Source organism: Antrostomus carolinensis, unplaced genomic scaffold (genome assembly GCF_000700745.2).
Source record: "Antrostomus carolinensis isolate BGI_N321 unplaced genomic scaffold, ASM70074v2 scaffold16117, whole genome shotgun sequence".
NCBI lineage: Eukaryota > Metazoa > Chordata > Aves > Caprimulgiformes > Caprimulgidae > Antrostomus > Antrostomus carolinensis.
Window position 1 is genome coordinate 1 of NW_010326764.1, and position 18,159 is coordinate 18,159.

General features: G+C 44.7%; 1 protein-coding gene across 1 annotated transcript; it reads right to left on the reverse strand.

Moving 5' to 3' along the window:
• Nucleotides 1-5,647: 5,647 nt before the first annotated feature.
• PDIA4 (protein disulfide isomerase family A member 4) lies at nucleotides 5,648-13,899 on the reverse strand (the record flags this gene model as incomplete). Its single annotated transcript, XM_010171703.2, has 9 exons — nucleotides 5,648-6,405; nucleotides 6,978-7,211; nucleotides 7,305-7,461; nucleotides 7,866-8,017; nucleotides 9,330-9,488; nucleotides 10,369-10,574; nucleotides 11,041-11,179; nucleotides 11,836-12,041; nucleotides 13,719-13,899. Coding segments are annotated over 9 exons (1,850 nt in total), but the record flags the coding sequence as incomplete, so codon positions are not given.
• Between the last annotated feature and the right edge of the window lie 4,260 nt (nucleotides 13,900-18,159).

Consider the following 18,159-nt stretch of genomic DNA (forward strand, 5'->3'; position numbering starts at 1 on the left):
GGGGGAAGACTCTTTCCTCGGCTGGTCCGAAGGTAGTGGGGCATCTCAATCGATTGTTCACAGTCAGTTACAGATTGATCTCCTCGTTCTCTCTTTCCCCCCTTCCCACTACTGCACTTGACTGGTCTTTTGCTGCCCCGCACCACACAAATATGAAAGGAGCACAGAAAATTCACAGGAAACCAGTACGGGCTGGGGTGCAGCTGGGCCAGAGCTGCTTCATTTTCAGCAGCCAGAACAGTGCTGGGGTTTGGGTTCAGCTGGGATCGGTTAGAACACCACTGATCACACACCCGTGTCTTCATTGTCACTACAAGTCAAAGGACTCTGTGTTTTGCTGGTCTGCAAGTGCAAGGTCTCAGGGCAGCAAGGAAATACTGAAATTAATAAACTAGACTGGCATTGGGCTCTGCCAAGGGGCTGTTCCATCTCCTGTCCCCCATGGGCAGGAGATCCATGAGGGGCTCTTCCTCTCTTGCTCTCTCTGGCTTTGGCTCGGGCTCTGGCTCTCCCGGGATTGCGGTTTCGGGTCAGGATTGTCACTCCTGCGGGATCGTGATCTGGGAAAGGGCCAGGCTGGGCTGAGCAACTGCACTGGATGTCACTCTTTTGCATATTTTATTACTATTATAATTACTATTTTAATATCAGTATTACTTTACGTTTTATTTTATTTCAATGATTAAATTGTTCTTATCTCACCCTACAAGTCTCCTTATCCTTGCCCCCCACTTCTCTCCCCTGTTGGTGCATCTCAAATCATCAGTGGAAGAGGGGGACTCAAAATTAAAGGTATTGATTATTTTAGCATGTAAGGAGAAAAGAAAGATGTGCCAACAGGGTTCAAAATTACTTCATAAAGAATGAACTTACATTTTAATGCAGAGAAAGAGATAATACAGGTTTACCAAGGGGAAAAAAGCCTTTTCTTTAAAAGTTAAAGTAAGAAGTGACAGCTGATTAATTATTGCATTACAACACTAACTTTTGTTTTCCCTGCCTCTTGGTTTCTTCATCCCTCCCTCCATTCCCCTTCTCAGTGGTGCTTTGTTTTCTTTCACCCATTCTTCCCTTTCTTTTCTTTTTCTTGCTCTCAGGTCCATACTTCCTTGTCTATCCCCAACTTTCCTTTAAAGCCCTTTACCTCCCCAAGTCTTTCCCCCAAAGCAACCAGCATAGAGGGATAATTCTCAAACCACCCCTCTCCCCCCTGCCCGGCTGTGCGTGCCGGGATGCCAAGGACATGCATCCTCCAGCTTTCCCCGAGCCACAGGGACTATCAGCCAGGTGGGCTGGGAGCAGGAGCTCCACGCACCAGGTCTAGTAACCAAGCCACTGCCTCTGTCCCTGCTCTCTTGGACAGCCTTGTTCCAGTATAATCACAGAATCCCAGAGTGGTTTGGGTGGGAAGGGACCTTAAAGGTCACTCAGTCCCAATCCCCCTGCCATCAGCAGGGACACCTTCCACTAGACCAGGTTGCTCAAAGCCTCATCCAGCCTGGCCGAGAACACTTCCAGGTTGGTCAAAGCTTTGATACACATTCAGAGGCATTAGCAAAAGTAACATATAAAATATTTCAGATGGCAGGTGAATGCAAAACTGCCTGCCTTACTCAAAGCAGTACCACCTTCAAGAGGCATCTTCAGTTTCCTGACTGATTCTGTGGTTCAGAAATCAGAATCAGTGTCACATCAGCACTCGGGAGAGCTCTGGGGCTTTGGGTGTGTTCCATACTTCTGATTTTTTTTGTTTATTTTTTTTTGTTTATTTGTTTTGGTTTTGTTTTTGTTTTTTTTGAACACATGCATAGGTTAAATTCAAGTTGTCAGGCTGAATATCAAAAGGAAACAGCTGAAATCCTGTGGCCTGATCCATGAAGCAATCAGAACAGGTGAGCAAATGCTCCAGTTAGCCTTGATTTCTCTGACATTGTGGAAATTTGAGTTATTTGCTTTTTTTTTCCTGAGCACACATTCTGCTGTACTTTCTTTTCCTCTGCTTCTACCATTCTGAGCAGCAATTTCCCAGGCTGTACTGCAGAGCAATTCTCCCCTATTGTAAAGGCAAAACATACCGGATTTTGGGAAGGCTGCTGTAGCTCAACGCAAACAGGAGAGCATTAATCAAAAGTAGGCTGGCAAGCATCAGCGTTCACTATGAAGAAACAACTGGCTGTTCAGAACCCCAGCACATGGAAATCCATCAGAGGATGGGGTTACTGATTGTGATAAGGGTTTTCATTGTGTGACTGGATTAAATATAGCTTTATGTCCTTTACCTTTTTGTTAATCAAGTCACACACAGCTTGGGACTTGAACAAACAGCATTTCTGAAACTGAAAACTTCCACTTTCTAATGTAAGGATCCATGGTAATTCACAGACCCCTTCCTCTCTATACACTGAAATGAAACTGGAGAATGGCCCCGGCCTTCCAGGCCCAAGCCTCTGCAAAGACATGACAATTTAGATTTCATGACATGTACAGAGCTTGTCCAGACATTCAGGAATGTCACAGAAAGCAAAGGGTCAGAGAACACCACTGTGGCTTCACACAGGACCAGCTGCCCAGGGCACAGAACCTCCAGCACCATTAACACATCATCAGTCTGTGGCCTCTGTGTCTAAAGGAATTGCTTCAGCACAAGAGCAACCTCCAAAGAAGCTGGGAGAAAACAAGCTGACTTGTGAGCTCTGGGCACAGATAATGAAACAGGTCATGCATGCCAGGAAAACATTTCTCCTGCCCATGGCTGCATGGTTTCATGCAACCAACCATGGGTCCAGGCAGGAAAAGAGGAACCTCTCCTAGTTGATAAAGGGGAGCCCTGCAGTGATGTGTGCCGATTCCTGCACCCCGCACCTCAAGCTGCGCAGCACTAGTCCCAGAAACACCTGGCAACTGAGGCGAGATGCCACAGCACGTCAGTGCCTCTGGCCAGGGGTGCTCACAGATCCCTGCTCTGGGCCAAAAAAAGTAGTTTTATAACTTAAGCAGAGCAAATCAAAGCCAAATTGCTTAACAAACCTGAGGCTCTGTACCAGTCTGACTAAATGTATTACACACATTTGCACGAGGCTTGATGTACTCCTTACCCCACACCAAGGGCTGAGCACACAGACTGTGATACTCAGCCCACTGGTCCTTGTCCATTTCCAACGCAGGCTGTGAGCAAAAACCCTTTCTGGAGCATGAACAGCTTGCAGTGGCTTCTCTTGCCTACCACAAAAGACAGGACACAAGTCTGACTGCTACAGTTAACACTGTTTCTGAAAAGCTTTGAACCTCTATCATCTGTTCTTACTCATGTTGTACCTTCCAGAAGCTCGTTTCAACACACAGCCTCATGTACAAGAGGACAGACTAACTTTGTGGAGTAGTCTCCAGCTCTGCAGTGCCTTACTCACTACAAGCCAAATCCTGGGCCATACCCAGGTATCACTTCATTAACAGTTTTGAAGTATAAAATGGTTTAAAGTAGAAACCCAGTAATAACCTGGATCACAGAGACATGTCCCTCTACTATTAACAATCTCCCCCAGTACCAGAAAAGCTAGCACTTAATGCTATAACAAGATCCCAGGCCAGTATTCACTGTCACCTTGAGTGTCCCACACACATAGTAAGTAAGCACCTGCAAGAAGAGTTGTGAGAAACTCTTATGCTCAACTTTGACATTTATTGTCCTGAGAAGAATGGAGCTTCAGCCCTGACTGTTGTCCCCACCACCAATAAGGGACTTTTACCCTCCCTTCTACATGTTTCATATTTATCCACGTCGTTCCTGTTGGTTAGATGACATCTGCTGTGGAATAAATCCCTATAAGCCTGCAACTAATAAGCAGGAGCAATTTAGCTCCCTGCAGTATTAAGCGAGGTAGTTCAGTTTATATGCTTAAACTAATACATTTAAGAAGTGATTTACAAAGTCTGTACCTACTTCTTTGAAGACCTGAGTTAATCTCAACTTGCAGACAGGACAGAACTTGCTACCTGGTTTATGTATACTTTCTGAAGCTGAAAAAAGTCACTTCTAACATAAGCTGGTGCTCAGCGATGTCTGATCTCGGTCTTGTTGCCTGTGCACATTTATCACAGCTCATGGCATTCGATGGCTCTACAGAACAGCTGCAAACAGAAATGGCAAGTGATGGGAAGATAATGCACTTGGTAAGTGTCTTGTAGGTGAAATATTGCCCAAGCTTAACACATATCTATACATTTAAGGACAGTAAAGAAAAAAACCTTCTATCATGAGAAGGGAGGACTGACAATGCCAGGGCCTGAAGTGAATGATTACAAAGCAGCGACCGAGATCTGATCCTTTGTAGCTGCTTAGCTCTCCCCAGCTTTTGTTGATAAACAGGAGCTGAATAGCATTCAAGCACACCCCAAAGATTTTATACTGTCCCCTTGATTCATAATCTGCCACTGAGCTTTGTTCACTAGCTTCAGATAAACTGTTAATTAGGAGAAAGCCTCCATGCAGTCTCCTATACCTCTGCACGAACGATTCCATAGCCACACGGGCTATGAAGGCTGTGAACAGCGAGTGGGGAACAGCCCTCTGCTGAGGCAGCAGGGAGACATGGCCCTTTAGCAGTGATGCAGAGTGCAGCAGGGAAGGATAAGGATTATGTACCCCCTTGCAGGCCTTTTTGGGTCCTTAAACTACACCTTAACAGCCACCTCCTGCTCATGGGGTTACCCTTGCTGCACAGAAGACTACATCTCCCCAGAGAAAAGAAAAAAAAAAAAAGATTGGCTGGTGGTTTTAGGTTTGCACATCCTCCAAAAAGCTGAAAACTAATGCAACAAGGAAATGCTGAAGGAAGACACATGATATTGGTCTTTTGCAAGTCAGAAAACAGTGCTGCTAGGAGAGAAGCACTACCTGTAGAGTGAAATATGTATCAAAACTGCCTCGGTGACGCTCAAGTCGCACATACTGCAGCATCACGGCTCTGAGAAGAGGCAGATAGTGCTTATAGCAGCTTGCCACCCCAACATGGCCCATAAATTTATGGGCAGATCTAAACTGGGATATTCGAGATCAAAATCCACTTTTAAACGCACGTACTGCCAAGCAGAGCACAGAGTAGATGTGATCATCCTTTGTACCTGCAGTAACTGCCACAGGAATAAAATCCATCAGAAGGTCTCGGTCTGCTTTCCCAAAGAGGAATCACTACCAAACTCTTTCCTCTCTGCAAAAGGAAAGGAAACAGTAACACAGATCTGATACCAGAATCTAAGTATTACCACCCACTAGATGCTCTTTCTGCCACACTCCAATTACTCCAAAACATACTTGGGAAGACTAAGACATAAATGGGTCAATATGGACTAGTAGAGAGGTAAATTAGAAAAACCTGCTATTTTAGCACCACCCTCTCTACAGGAGGGGTGCAAAACAAAAGCAGACAAGTCTAGAGGACATTTAGTTAGCAAGTCACTTGTGTCTTATCTCAACAGGACTGAATAATTCATCCACACTTTAGAAAACTCCCATTCTTACCCTCAGCAGTGAATACAGTAATACAGTCAGATGAACAGGTATACAGAAATATAACAGAAGAGAGATTGACTCAAAACACTGCTCCTCCCCCAGTAACCACACCAATAAGTAAGACAAAAATCTGTTTGGCAGAGGGATCTGGTTCTCTCTTTTTGGTAATATCTTTTAACTTAAAAAACAGTTGCATTGGAGTCAAATAATCAAGCTCAGGATAGTCACAAAAAATAAAGGATGTATTTTTCTCCAAAGATCAAAACCATAACTAACATAAGATATTCATATCAGAGAAGTTCAGTGTCCAGAAAAAAAACCCAAAACTTTCCTGCCATATAAAAAAAGATACTGCAATTGTTTTACTGCTCAAGAATTTCCTTGCTCAAACTGCTTAATTCTGCTCTCATGGAAGTTTTGTCAGTAACTTGCTTTTAACTACAATGTACAAACAATTTTTCTTCACCACCCTCATCTTATCTAAAGCTCTTCTTTTGTTCTGGAGAGTTTTGTCGCGTGCTCCTCTATAAATTTGCTCAAATGCTCTAAATCTCTGTCCCCGCCTTCAAATTTAATAGGGTTATTCTTCTTGTCCCTCGGAGCAAAGTAGATAGTGGGGAACCCCTCCACTTTGTAGTGGTCACTTGTCACGTCGTTGGCAGTAGCGTCCATCTTGGCTATGACTAGATTTTTCTCATTCTTGTATTTTTTGCCTAGCTCGGTATACACCGGTTCTAGTTTCTTGCAGTGTCCACACCACGGGGCATAGAACTCTATGAGAACATCATTCTTTGGATCCATTACTATGGTATCAAAAGTTTTACCCACTACCACTTTCACAGGCCCTTTGTTATTTTTTGGCACTGGCTGGGACTTCACAATGGGCTTCAGTTTTCCTAGAAGGAAGCAAAACATACAGCATTGTTAGAATCCAGCAAGAGCAATCCTTAGGATGTTCCTGAAGGAGCAAGGGCAGAAGTGCATCCTCCTGCCAGGGAAAAGCACTGCGCCAGGAAATGAACTCACCTCTGCAAACATAGGCTAGCTTGCTGGTCACATTTCAGCACAGTAACTCATGAAATAGGGGCAACAATTTGTTTCACGCTTCCCTAAAACCTCTCACGCTTCCCTAGAACCTCTCTCCCACTTTTTATGTCCATCAACAATGTATCTGACAGTGATTTATTAGACTATTCCCAAATATGAATTATAAGCTCACACTTCAGAGCTGCAAGAACATTTTAGGCTTGACATGCTCAGTGTTAGAACACAGCTAGGTGCCACAGCACAGTGCAAGCAAAATTAAGGAACTGAGATTAAAAAAAAAGCGAGAAACATCCCAAAGCTTTAAACCATGGAGCACTGTAAGGTTGCACGTATGACTTTATCATAGCGATTGCCTCAGAAAAATCTTCTGGAAGAGAAAACAAAGCCACTGGCTTAGAGAACCCTCCTTCAGAAACTGCACCTTTTTTGAATGCCAGCACAAATTGCCTGAGCACATCAGAGTCAAACTCTTCCGGCTCCATGGCGTATTTCTTGCCGCTCTCATCCAGAATGGCAACGTTGACATCCTCTCCACTCTCAAGCAGGCCCAAATCTTTTATTTCAGAAGAATAATCTTCCTCATCAGAAACAGCAAACACATATTCAGGGAAATCTTTGGCCACTTCCAGGACTTTGCCTCTCCAGTACTGGGTAGCTGAAAAACCAGAACACGACTGGATTAGTAATTTCTAGTTACTTACTGCTTGCTTCCTCCCAAGTGGAGGACGGGTAATCTTTGCTAACTTACCTACACGATAGTCGAAACTAAAGTCTACAGAATAATAGACAACCACTAGAGGACGCTTAGCGTATCTCTTAGCATCGTTGGAAGGCTTGCGATGACCAACTAGAGGCAAAGCATGTTTTCGCACGTGCTCCTTCATCTCTGATCCATCTGCAGAGTCCTGCTTAAAAACACAGGGGGGAAAAGTTCAGGCAAATGGATTTCAGTGGCATTTCTGTTACATACGACTGAAAACTAATACTGAGGCATGCACGAATGAGAAAGAGGAGCATGTTAGAAACAATGCTGTCAGCATATTCTTCAAATCCTTCAGCCCAAAGGATAATTTAGTATTCTACCCTTAAACTGAATATTGCACTGGTAAATTATTATTTGAATGTGTAACCTCTAGGTTTATTTTATAAAAGTTTCTTGAACAAAGCAATACAATTTCAGGGGACAAAAAGGTTGCTTCAAATATCCAGTGGAGTACTTCCAACAGGAAAACGCCAACTGCTCATATATACAAAGAAAGAGAACCTTCAATCCACACACAAACTTTCTAGCTTTGGACCAGCTACTCACTTTAAGATCCAAAACATGCATCTTGGGCTCATGCTTTGACTGAAATTTTTCTGGCTGCATGACAACCACTTTTCCCGGAGATGCTTTCAGTAGTTTTGCAATCTCATTGCTGAAGGTGTGGTGGAACTTGTAATCTTCTCTTAGAGCATTAGCTGAAAAATTAAGGTTAGGGAGAAGGAAAAGTCATCAGGAAGTGAACTGACAGCCTCCAACCAAAATCTTGAGACTGCACTGCAAGGAAACACTCTTCCCATTCTCAGTGGGACACAGAACAACCCAGAGGCTTGGAAAACAGCTTTCACCCAGGGGTGAGAAGCGTGTGAAAAATACAGCACTGTTTGAATGCTGTTCAACAACCCATCTATTTGGTGAGCTGAGCAGCTTCCAAAACATGTGCAGTGAAACAGGTATTTATCAGTCTCCTAACTCCTGGCCTCCCCTCAAGTAACAAAGTAGAGCTGGAAAGGAACTCACAAGGTCACCTAGTCAGTCTATTCGCTTTGGGGCAACCTGGGAGACAGCTCTGTATCTTGCCATGCTGAAGCAGCCAAATCAGCTCCTAATCCAACTATAAATGTCCCAGAAGCAGGCAGAGCCAGGGGGAGGAGAACTGCCCACACTGCTCTCAAGGCTCTGGCAGGAACCCAGAGTTGCTGTGAGTAGTGTGATCAGGGAAGACACAGGGACTGACTAAGAGCAGTGAGCACTCCAAGGGCTCAGCGTTTTCTGGGTGCTAGCAAATACTGTTAACAGGACTGTCAGCGTGCCACGTCAAAGGGGCATGTTTTAAGAATAAACATGGCCAGGAATGGTCTAGCTGAACTGATCCAGAGGTGGATGATGATTCCTTCTCTAGGTCCCACATCCCACACAAGTTTGGCAGAGCTCAGCCTCTGGTACTGTCAGATATGAAACAAGCAATAGCAGCTGGCAATGCTAGCAAGGCTTTAAGCCAAGAAGTTGCAATTTGTTCCTCATTTAGGAAGTTCTCCTCTCTAGTTTTTAGGGACAGAGTACTAAGAGGGGGTATTTCCTGTGACTGGCTGTTCCTTTAGTTATAGCCTCAAAATCTAGTGTGAGCTTTTTTCTTGCGTATAACTGGAAGATCACCCTTCAATCTTAGAATTACAGAATCATTTTGGTTGGAAAAGACCTTTAAGATCGAGTCCGACTGAAAACCCAACACTGTCAAGTCCACCACTAAACCATGTCCTTAAGTACCACTCCTACACACCTTCAGGGATGGTGACTCCACCACTTGTGGGCAGAGCATCGCTTGAGCTGCCTGTTCCAATGTTTGACAGCCCTTTCAGTGAAGAGATTTTTCCTAATATTCACTCATCTTCCTTTTTTCCCTCTCCAGCCTCCCCCACCAAACTAAGAGCAGAAACAAAGGATCTCTTCATGTCTGAAGTCCTGGACAGAATCTCAAAACATACATCAATATTTTAAAACATTCTTTACCTGCTTCCTGATAGAGCTGATAGGCTTTGTCATTCTCTCCACTAAAGACACCAATGATGATGACATCATCCCCATCCCTCAGAAATTCCTGTACCTGCTTGGTAGCCTGAATCTGTTTGGACGGAGGACCAGCCTGTTCAATCATGTAGTCGACAATACCTGTGAGAAAACCCGTCCCCAGAAAGTTGCTTAGAACGTTTAGTGAACTGAGAGGTTCAGGCATTTCCCATAAACACCTTTCTTTCTGTGCAGCCCTTCCATAATAACTGAAAGACCAAATCCCTAAAACCCCAGTGCAAGTTTTTAAAGCTGCAGCTCTGGATATTCTCTCTCAGGTTGGTTTGGAAGCTGCAGCTCTGGATATTCTCTCTCAGGTTGGTTTGGAAGCTGCAGCTCTGGATATTCTCTCTCAGGTTGGTTTGGAAGCTGCAGCTCTGGATATTCTCTCTCAGGTTGGTTTGGAAGCTGCAGCTCTGGATATTCTCTCTCAGGTTGGTTTGGAAGCTGCAGCTCTGGATATTCTCTCTCAGGTTGGTTTGGAAGCTGCAGCTCTGGATATTCTCTCTCAGGTTGGTTTCAGGAGAGGTGACCAAGCACAAGTTCCATGGATACAAGCTGATCTTTCAAGTAACCCTCCTTTCTTAAATTCCAGACCCTTCATTGTCTCCTGAACCTGCTCTGAGCCAAAGTTCTACTTGGATAGTCTTATGTCTTCCCTCTTATTAAAACCTAATACCGAGCACCTTGCCAGCCCTTATGGCACATTCCAGTGCAATTTAAGGCTGCCCATGTACTTACACTGCCACTGCTTCACCGTGTGTATTTAACTTTATATTAAAAGGAGCTTATCATACCATAGATGTTACAAAGATTAGAGACAAATTTATCCTGCAGGCCTATGCAGGTACAAGAGCCCATTTTTTCCAGGTTCTCCCCACTACCATTGCTATGACATTAACGAGTCTGCAGGTCCTGTAGATCCATCAAAACATTAGCAGTCAAGCCCTCAGAAAACAAGAAACAGCAGAAGCTGCAGTACCGTATTTCTCCCGTGGACCACTGTAGTCATAAGGTTTGCCCTTGCGGAAGATTTTCAGCGTTGGGTAGCCAGTAACATCAAACTTCTTTGCAAGCTCAGTTTCAGCGGTGGCATCGACTTTAGCCAGGGGAATAGGAGGCGTGCGCTTGCTGAGCTCCTGGGCAGCCTTCTCGTACTCTGGAGCAAGCCTTTTGCAGTGTCCACACCTAGGGAAGGAGAGGGAAGAGCAGTTTTTACAAGCCAGGAGTCCTGCTAGGTACCTTCTGCCTCTGAAGTGGAAGAGTTAAATCTTCCAGAATGGAGAGAGCAGAAATGGGGTTATTCAACCTACAGAGAGCACTCCAGTCTAGGAAGACTTGTCTCCCCAACCAGAAGCTAGCCTTTAAGTCTGGCCTCACGTTACTATAAGTAATTTCATTTATAGAGGCCATTTTTAAACTAAGGACCAACTCCCTTTGGTTTTCAGTAGCTCTCAACATGTCCCCAAAATAGTAAATACAGAGAATCTTCAGTGAAGCTTCAGAGACCACCCCTTGCTGAGACACAGATCAGGTCTAGTCTTCAAGTGATCTGCAATGCAATCCTAGGTCCAGATTAGAATAACAACAGAAAATAGGTTCACCAAGCATGTTCCTGTGCTAGGAAAGTAGAGGTGACTGCCTTCTTGCTTACCATGGAGCATAGAACTCCACCAGGATTATGTCAGCAGCATTCACGACATCGTCAAAATTATCCTGGGTCAACACCATGGTGGCTTCTGGTGGAGGGGTCCAGTTGGGGTCAGAAACCTCCTTGACTTTGGCCACAATTGCTGAAATACAGTTCAACAGCCCAATTAGCAAGTTGGCATTATCGTACCAAACCCAAGACTTGGTGTCAGGAACTGGAAATCAGAGTGGCAAGCATGGCCTTGGACCAAAGCCTGCATGTCAAGCTTACACAAGAACACTTCCTTAATCAAGATCCTTTATGCTTTACTTTATCCTTGGTATTGCCAAGGAGGTCTTCTCTTTACCTCATACAGCATCTTACTTACGCAGAGCACAGATCTACACTCTGCAGCACTGTAGCACATGAATTCCATCTCAAAACAGACAGAAAAGGTAGTTTTTTCCCTTCTGACTGAAGCTGGACACATTCATTAAGAAACAAGTGGTTTTATATACAGTCAGTATCCAGACCAGATGTTTCTTATTAGGTGATCTTTCAGTAAGCATGAGACTCCCTCCTCTTCTGGTCAAGGCGTATCCCTAGAAACTGTCCATCAGTCACAGTACTACCCACCACCTGTAAATCTGTCCTCAAGCACGCAGCCAGTTGAGAACACAGGCAACATTTCAGCCTTCAGGCTATTATTCTGCTTAAGATAAAGTAACTTGAGATCAAAGTCCTTCAAAACAGCCACCTTAAGAAACAAGACCACGTACTTTGCTTTCTTACAGAGACCTGCAAAGGACTGGTGCTTACCATCTTCTGTCCGAGAGCCGTCGTAGTCAACGGGCTGGCCCTTCTTCAGGATTTTGATGGTTGGGTAGCCGCTGACATCAAAGCGACTTGCTAGTGAAGTGGCTGCAGTAGCATCTACTTTGGCAACTGGGATTGGAGGGTCATTTTCCTTCAGAGTTTTGGCTATCTTTTCATATTCAGGAGCAAACTGCTTGCAATGCCCACACCTGTCAGAGGAACACACAAGTAGATAGATAAATGTAGGACAGACCCATGGGGTATTTGGCCATTCTGCATTTCCAGGATGCCTTCTGACAGATGTTCACATCGACATAAGAACCTTTTCAGACCATGGAGAGGCAGAGTAACTGTAGCTACTGTGCTTTTTGTTCAAATACCAACTTTTTTTTCCCCCTCATTCAAAAGGCAACATGTTTCCATAAATGTTTTATAAAGCCACTGTAAAAAAAAAAAGTAACAATTCCTTTTAAAACAAAACTGCAAACCTTGTACCATGTTTCTCCTTCCTCCCTGGTCTCCCATCCAGATTTCAGCTTCTCCCTAATCCAGGTTCATCCTCTCCACCCAGCACCCTAACTTGAACTAAAGGGAAAAATGAACCAGTAGTTAAGTTGGTCTAATGAAATCTCACACCCACCACAGTACTGCAGCACCTGCTCGCTCTCTGGCTACCCCAGAACTCTTTGGGAAGAACTGAGGTTCCTGCTGCAGAAGCTGCCACAACAGAGGATACCAGCATAAGAAAAGCTGAATATGGCTTGACTAGCTGAAGACAAAACCAGGAAAATTAAGAAAAAAAGGGGAAAGTCATGTGTAGCAGACAGCCTGTACCCCTTAGCCTCTCAAGTGGCAAGAGGGGGAGTAGAAAAAAGGGCAGGCTGTGATGAACACACACCTTTCTGCTTGGATAAATGAAGCTTCATGTTCAGTTTTCATGCAGGCAAACTACAGCTGCAGAAATAGTACCTACAGCCAAGCAGGGAGGGGAGTCTCTGTAAGGAGAGCAGCTTTAGTTCAAATGCAACTCCACCTCAAGCAAGATCATGTTCTCCCTTCTATTCAAAGACTAGAAAAGGACAAACAAGTCGTCTTTATATCACAAAGCCACAAAGGAAGAGAGGTTCTGGCTGCAACACTCACTCAGCATCTTCACTGCAAATATATTCCACTCTTGTTTTCCCCACTCACCATCCCTACTGTTTTTGTCCATAAGAATGCAAGAGAAGACATGTTCTGCCCTAAATTCTTTGTCTCAGTTGTACACAGGTACACCCATTGCAGCTCCCCTGAGTGCACTGGTGCTACTCTGTGTACCCTGATATGCCAGCAGAATTATCATAATTAGGCAGATGTATGAGGCACTAAATTGACAATACCAACGAGCTATGGCCTTGATCACACCACACCCTTCCGGCAAGGACGGAGATTTGAACCTGAGAAGGAAAACCTTCTAGCAATTCCCCTGCTAGGAAAGTCTCCCCTGTTTCTCCATCTAGATGAGCACGTGCACAAGTTCTTGGCAGGCCAGCACAAAGGCACAACAGCAGGCTGTGAGACCACGCTGCCTGACTTGTCTGGGGCTCACTGGGACAGGGTCTGTCCCCTGACAGGCACAGGGCAGGGATGGCACCAGGGCTGTGCTTCCCTTGGCGTGGGATCCCTCAGCACCACCCATGTCTGTGGGGAAGAGGAGGCTGTTGTCTGTCACATGGTACAGGGAAGGGAAAAGGTACCTCCACACCGTCAGGACTATCTCCTACCTGGACTACAGCAGAGTCCAGTGCTCCTCCTATGTCACCTTTACAGCTCACTTCTTAGGAGGGTGCCCTGCCACAGAAGTCCCCAACAGCCACCCCATCCTGCACCTCAGGCTGTGAACCCACCATGGTGCATAGAACTCCAGCAGCACAGTGTCCTTGTCTGCAGTAAAGGTGTCAAAGTTTGCATCATTCAAGACTAATACGCCATTTTCCTCTTTGACCTCAGAATCATCATCATCGTCATCATCTTCGTCATCTTCATCATCATCACCATCATCATCATCAATTTCTTTTGTAACCAATTCTGGAAAAGTAAAAATGTGATACAGATTAGATAGTGTCAGGTTTAACAATACAATAACACTGCTGGGTTAAGGCTGGAATAACCATCTCCTGTGGTTAAAGATGTCTCAGCACAGGTCAGCTCCTGCTCCACAGATAGTGACAGCTACCTCAGGCTGCAGACAGCTTGGACTCGGTGTGTGACCAGTGCCAGCTCACTTCTGACAGGTAACAATATCAGTATTTCAGTAAAGCATCAATGTATGTTCTGCTCTTCAGGGCAAACTAACAAAAAGGGCACGACAAGAACTGATGCACATGGACCCACGTGGCCATCTCTGTGGCCGTGGTTGTTGTGAACACCAACACCAGCATTTCACTGCCACCCAGGCGGTTCAGAGGCAGCACCTCAACATTACGCTTCTGTTCCCGACTGCTCAGTCCCATCCCTGCCACCTCTAGTGCCTCCTGCTTGCAGTCACAGCGGTGCCTCGGGGCTGCACCTCACTGGAGAGGCTTCCCACCCACAGCAGCATCACTCTGCTCTGGATCAGCACTGCGCTGCGAGTATAGAAATCAAACAAGTGACTGTCAGAGGAGTCCTGTGAAAACCCTCTCCCACGCACTGGGCAGATGCAAGGTACTCCTCTAAAATAAATGGATTGAAAAATCATTGCAAAGAACTTTCGGGGAGGCCTTTGATTTAAGGAGACCAAAACTGCTGGTCTAGAAGAGGCCCTTCAAGGAGAAAGGAGATCTGCTAAATCACCAAAGCAAAGTTAGCAAACGAAATCTGGAGCCAGGACACTTCAAATGGTCCAGTCTTTGTCAGCCTGGGATTTGAGATGATTTTTTAACTGTTGATCTTTCACATATTCCTTTAATTTTATTTTATTTTTTTTTAAACTGCTGTCATTCAAGGCAAGCAGGCCTTCCTGAATGACTCTAAAGGAATTTCCGTCACAGAACAAGTAATGAAAATACCTTATCCCAAATGAAAACTGTGCAACAACAAAGCTAAAACCCCTTCAGCCACTGGGAGTCCCGGGATTAATTGGAGAAAAAAAAATATTAAGGTTTCTTATTCAAAACTATTTATTCTCTACTTAACTGTAACTGGCTTTTGACTAACCTGACAGGAGTTACTGCAGCAGGACAGCAAATCATGTACATTTAATTTACTTGTTCACAATAGAAATTCTGAAAATACTCTGGTTTCTCCTGGAATTTAAAGTTAAGAATGATAAACATGTAGTATCCAGGTATGACAAGGGATAAAAACAAACCCTGTTATTCTCAGACCAACACCAGACCACGGAACAAGCTCATTGTGGACAAAATTACACCATTAAATTGCAATAACCATTTCTGTTAGAAGTTATAAAAAATAAAAAGCCTATATGCTCTCAGGAGACAATATGAGCCCCTGGGGAAAATGCATTAATTTTAATGAAAAACCAACTTTATACACCACCAAAACATTAAAGCTCCTGCTGAGGGGAGAGATCACAGGAGATCATTTATCACCTAACAGCAGTCACCTGTTCCAGCTGCTCTGAAAGCACTGTTTGCAAGAGGACAATGCCTCCTGTGTCACTGCCTCTGAGCACTGGCAGTGAAAGGGTCGAACTCTGGAGACTGCAGCTGGGGAAAAAGCCAGTTTGCAGGAGTTTCAGCAGTCAAAGCTCCTGCTTACATGCTGCCCAGCAGTTCTGAGGGCTGTGTTTCACCGCAGGGGGGTTGGTCTGTGCCTGAATTCACAGCCAGTTGTGCAATGCCTGTTGCTTTTCCCTGCACATCACTTCAGACTCGCTTTTTCCTGACACAAAGGAATTGGAGCAAAACTAGGAGGCCAATTCTGCTTGCTTATCTCTGAAGCCAACCACAGGTGCAACTCTCATGCCTGCTTACTATGCTAACTACCTGCCCCCCAAAAAGAGAAAAAGACCACTGGAGTCTGGAAAAATACCAGCTACTCTGGCATAAACTCACAGCTTAGAAAGCCAAGAACAAAGCATCACCTCCAAAAACCTCCTGCACAAGTAGAAAATGCTAAACCACGAGATCTAACATCCATCGCTGGAATTATCTCCTTCACCACAAGGGTCTGTGCAGCCTGCCAACACAAACCTTCCTGGGCAGCACTGCATTGTCCCAGGCATTATACACACCCACTTCCTCCTCCTGGGAGATGGAGGCAGGACAGGACCAACCTGACAGCAGGCTTCCCCACCACCAAAAAAATAAAATAAAATAAAATAAAAATAATAAAGTGTTCAGCACACCTAAAAATTTGTCCTCCAGAGTGCAAACTCACCCTCTGTAGTCCCCAGCTTCACCAATACCTTGGGTCATCATAACCACCTCTAATGTCCCCTCGAGTGTTGGGACTGAAAGCTCTGCTTCAAGGACTTCAGCAAGTAAGAGAGAACTCAATGGGACTTTTTTAATTAAGAGGAAGAAACTTTCCCCTGCATTAATGATTTGCAATTTGAAGAGAAGAGATACAGAATGAGTCTAACTGTGACACCCGAAATGGCAGAAATAGCTAATAAATATTTGCATAAGATACGCATGAAAATACAATAGCTGCACCCAAACTGAAGTGTCTTTGTTCCTTCAAGCTACTTGCAAATGAGATGGACAAACCAACAAGTGACAGCTGTGGCTAAAGCCTGCCCTCCAGTAAAATACCCACCACTCCCTTTTAATCCAGCAAAGCATGTCCACACATTATCACACAAGTCAAGAAACACCATGAAGATGACAGTCACTTTAAGACTTCAGGCTGGCAGGCCTTCAGGATGACAGCTATTCTGACCAACATTAACTCTTACAGTAGCTTCACTGAACTTTCAGCATTGATTCCAGTCTGCCCTAGTCACCTTTTCTTAAGCAGGGTGAATCCCACATGAAAAAGCCATATCCAGACATCAATGACTTCTGGATTCTGCCTGAAAGTTTCCTTTTGAGGGCACTGCAGCGTCTGTTTCTCAACTGGATGAGCTCAGTTTTCAGACACACAGAAGTCAGGACTTGTAATCTCTTGCCAAGGCATTAGAAAGCTTTTTTATGAAAGCAGTCTTCCCCGTCTTTTCTGTACTGATGAAAGTGTGGAAGGGTCAGGACCTCGCCTGACCTCGCTGTGAGCATATCTGCCTTGCTGCTGCTGCAGTCAAAGTTCACTTCCAAAACCATGGAGTGCAACAAGCCGGGGTTCAGCTCAATTGTTCAACTCCTGAACAGTCAATTTACATGAGGTCACTTTCTTGTTGCAAAGTGAATTTGTTCAACTTCATACAGGTCTGCATCTCAAGGGCAAAAATGGAAACCCCTACCTACACCCATTTTCAAAGCAAAGGCTTGGTAAAGCCCAGCTTATGATTTATATACACAACAGAAACAGGAAAGCGATTCAACTTGTGCTAAGGGTTAGAGTTCAACTCGCTCACAGGAGGAAATACTTTCATCACTGTTTATCTCTGATCCTCAGAGCTCTTACAATGAGAAGAACAGCACACATGGGAAACACTGATGAGAGCCTGGCCCACGAGAAGCTGAGCTATTGCTGTCAGGGCCACAACACCCAGGCCTCGCTGTAACAGCACAGATGTTACTTCATCATCTGAAGGCAGCAGGGGAAATCAGTACTGGGCTCTATCACATGCTACAAAGCCAGGAGAACCAAGTGTTCTAGCTAAAGGCAGCCAGACAGACATAACACAGAACCTTCCTGTGAAGCTTTTAATTCGAAGCTGAAACCCATGTATCACCCTACTGCAGATACTGTATCCTATAAACAAATAAATCTCTCGATCCTTACCCTACAGATCATACAGTGGGTCACACAGGTAAGTACTCAACATAGACATATTTCTTCAGGTTTCAGTGCCGGTTCACCGACCAAGAACTTGCAGGGCAGGAGTTCAGGAGGTTATCCACAGCCCGCTCTCCCCCAACGCCTTCTAATACTTGTACGCCAGTGTTAATGTAGGAAATATGTAAGGTTTTTCTCAAACTCCACATGAAAGACGCTTCGAACCACAAAAGAAGCACCTTTAAATGCCTGCCTCCCACGTACAGGCACCAAACCAAGCCAGAGCAGCTTTGCTTCAGCTGATTTTGGAAAGGAGAAGACACGCCTCAGCGAAATGCAAAGACAATGGGGAGAAACACCGAGAAACTAGCAACAACTTACCTTCCTTCTGGGGAAAAATAATAAAGAAACCCGTTTCAAACACAGAGGTCCCCAGATTAAGGGGTGGGGAAAAGAGTGCGCCAG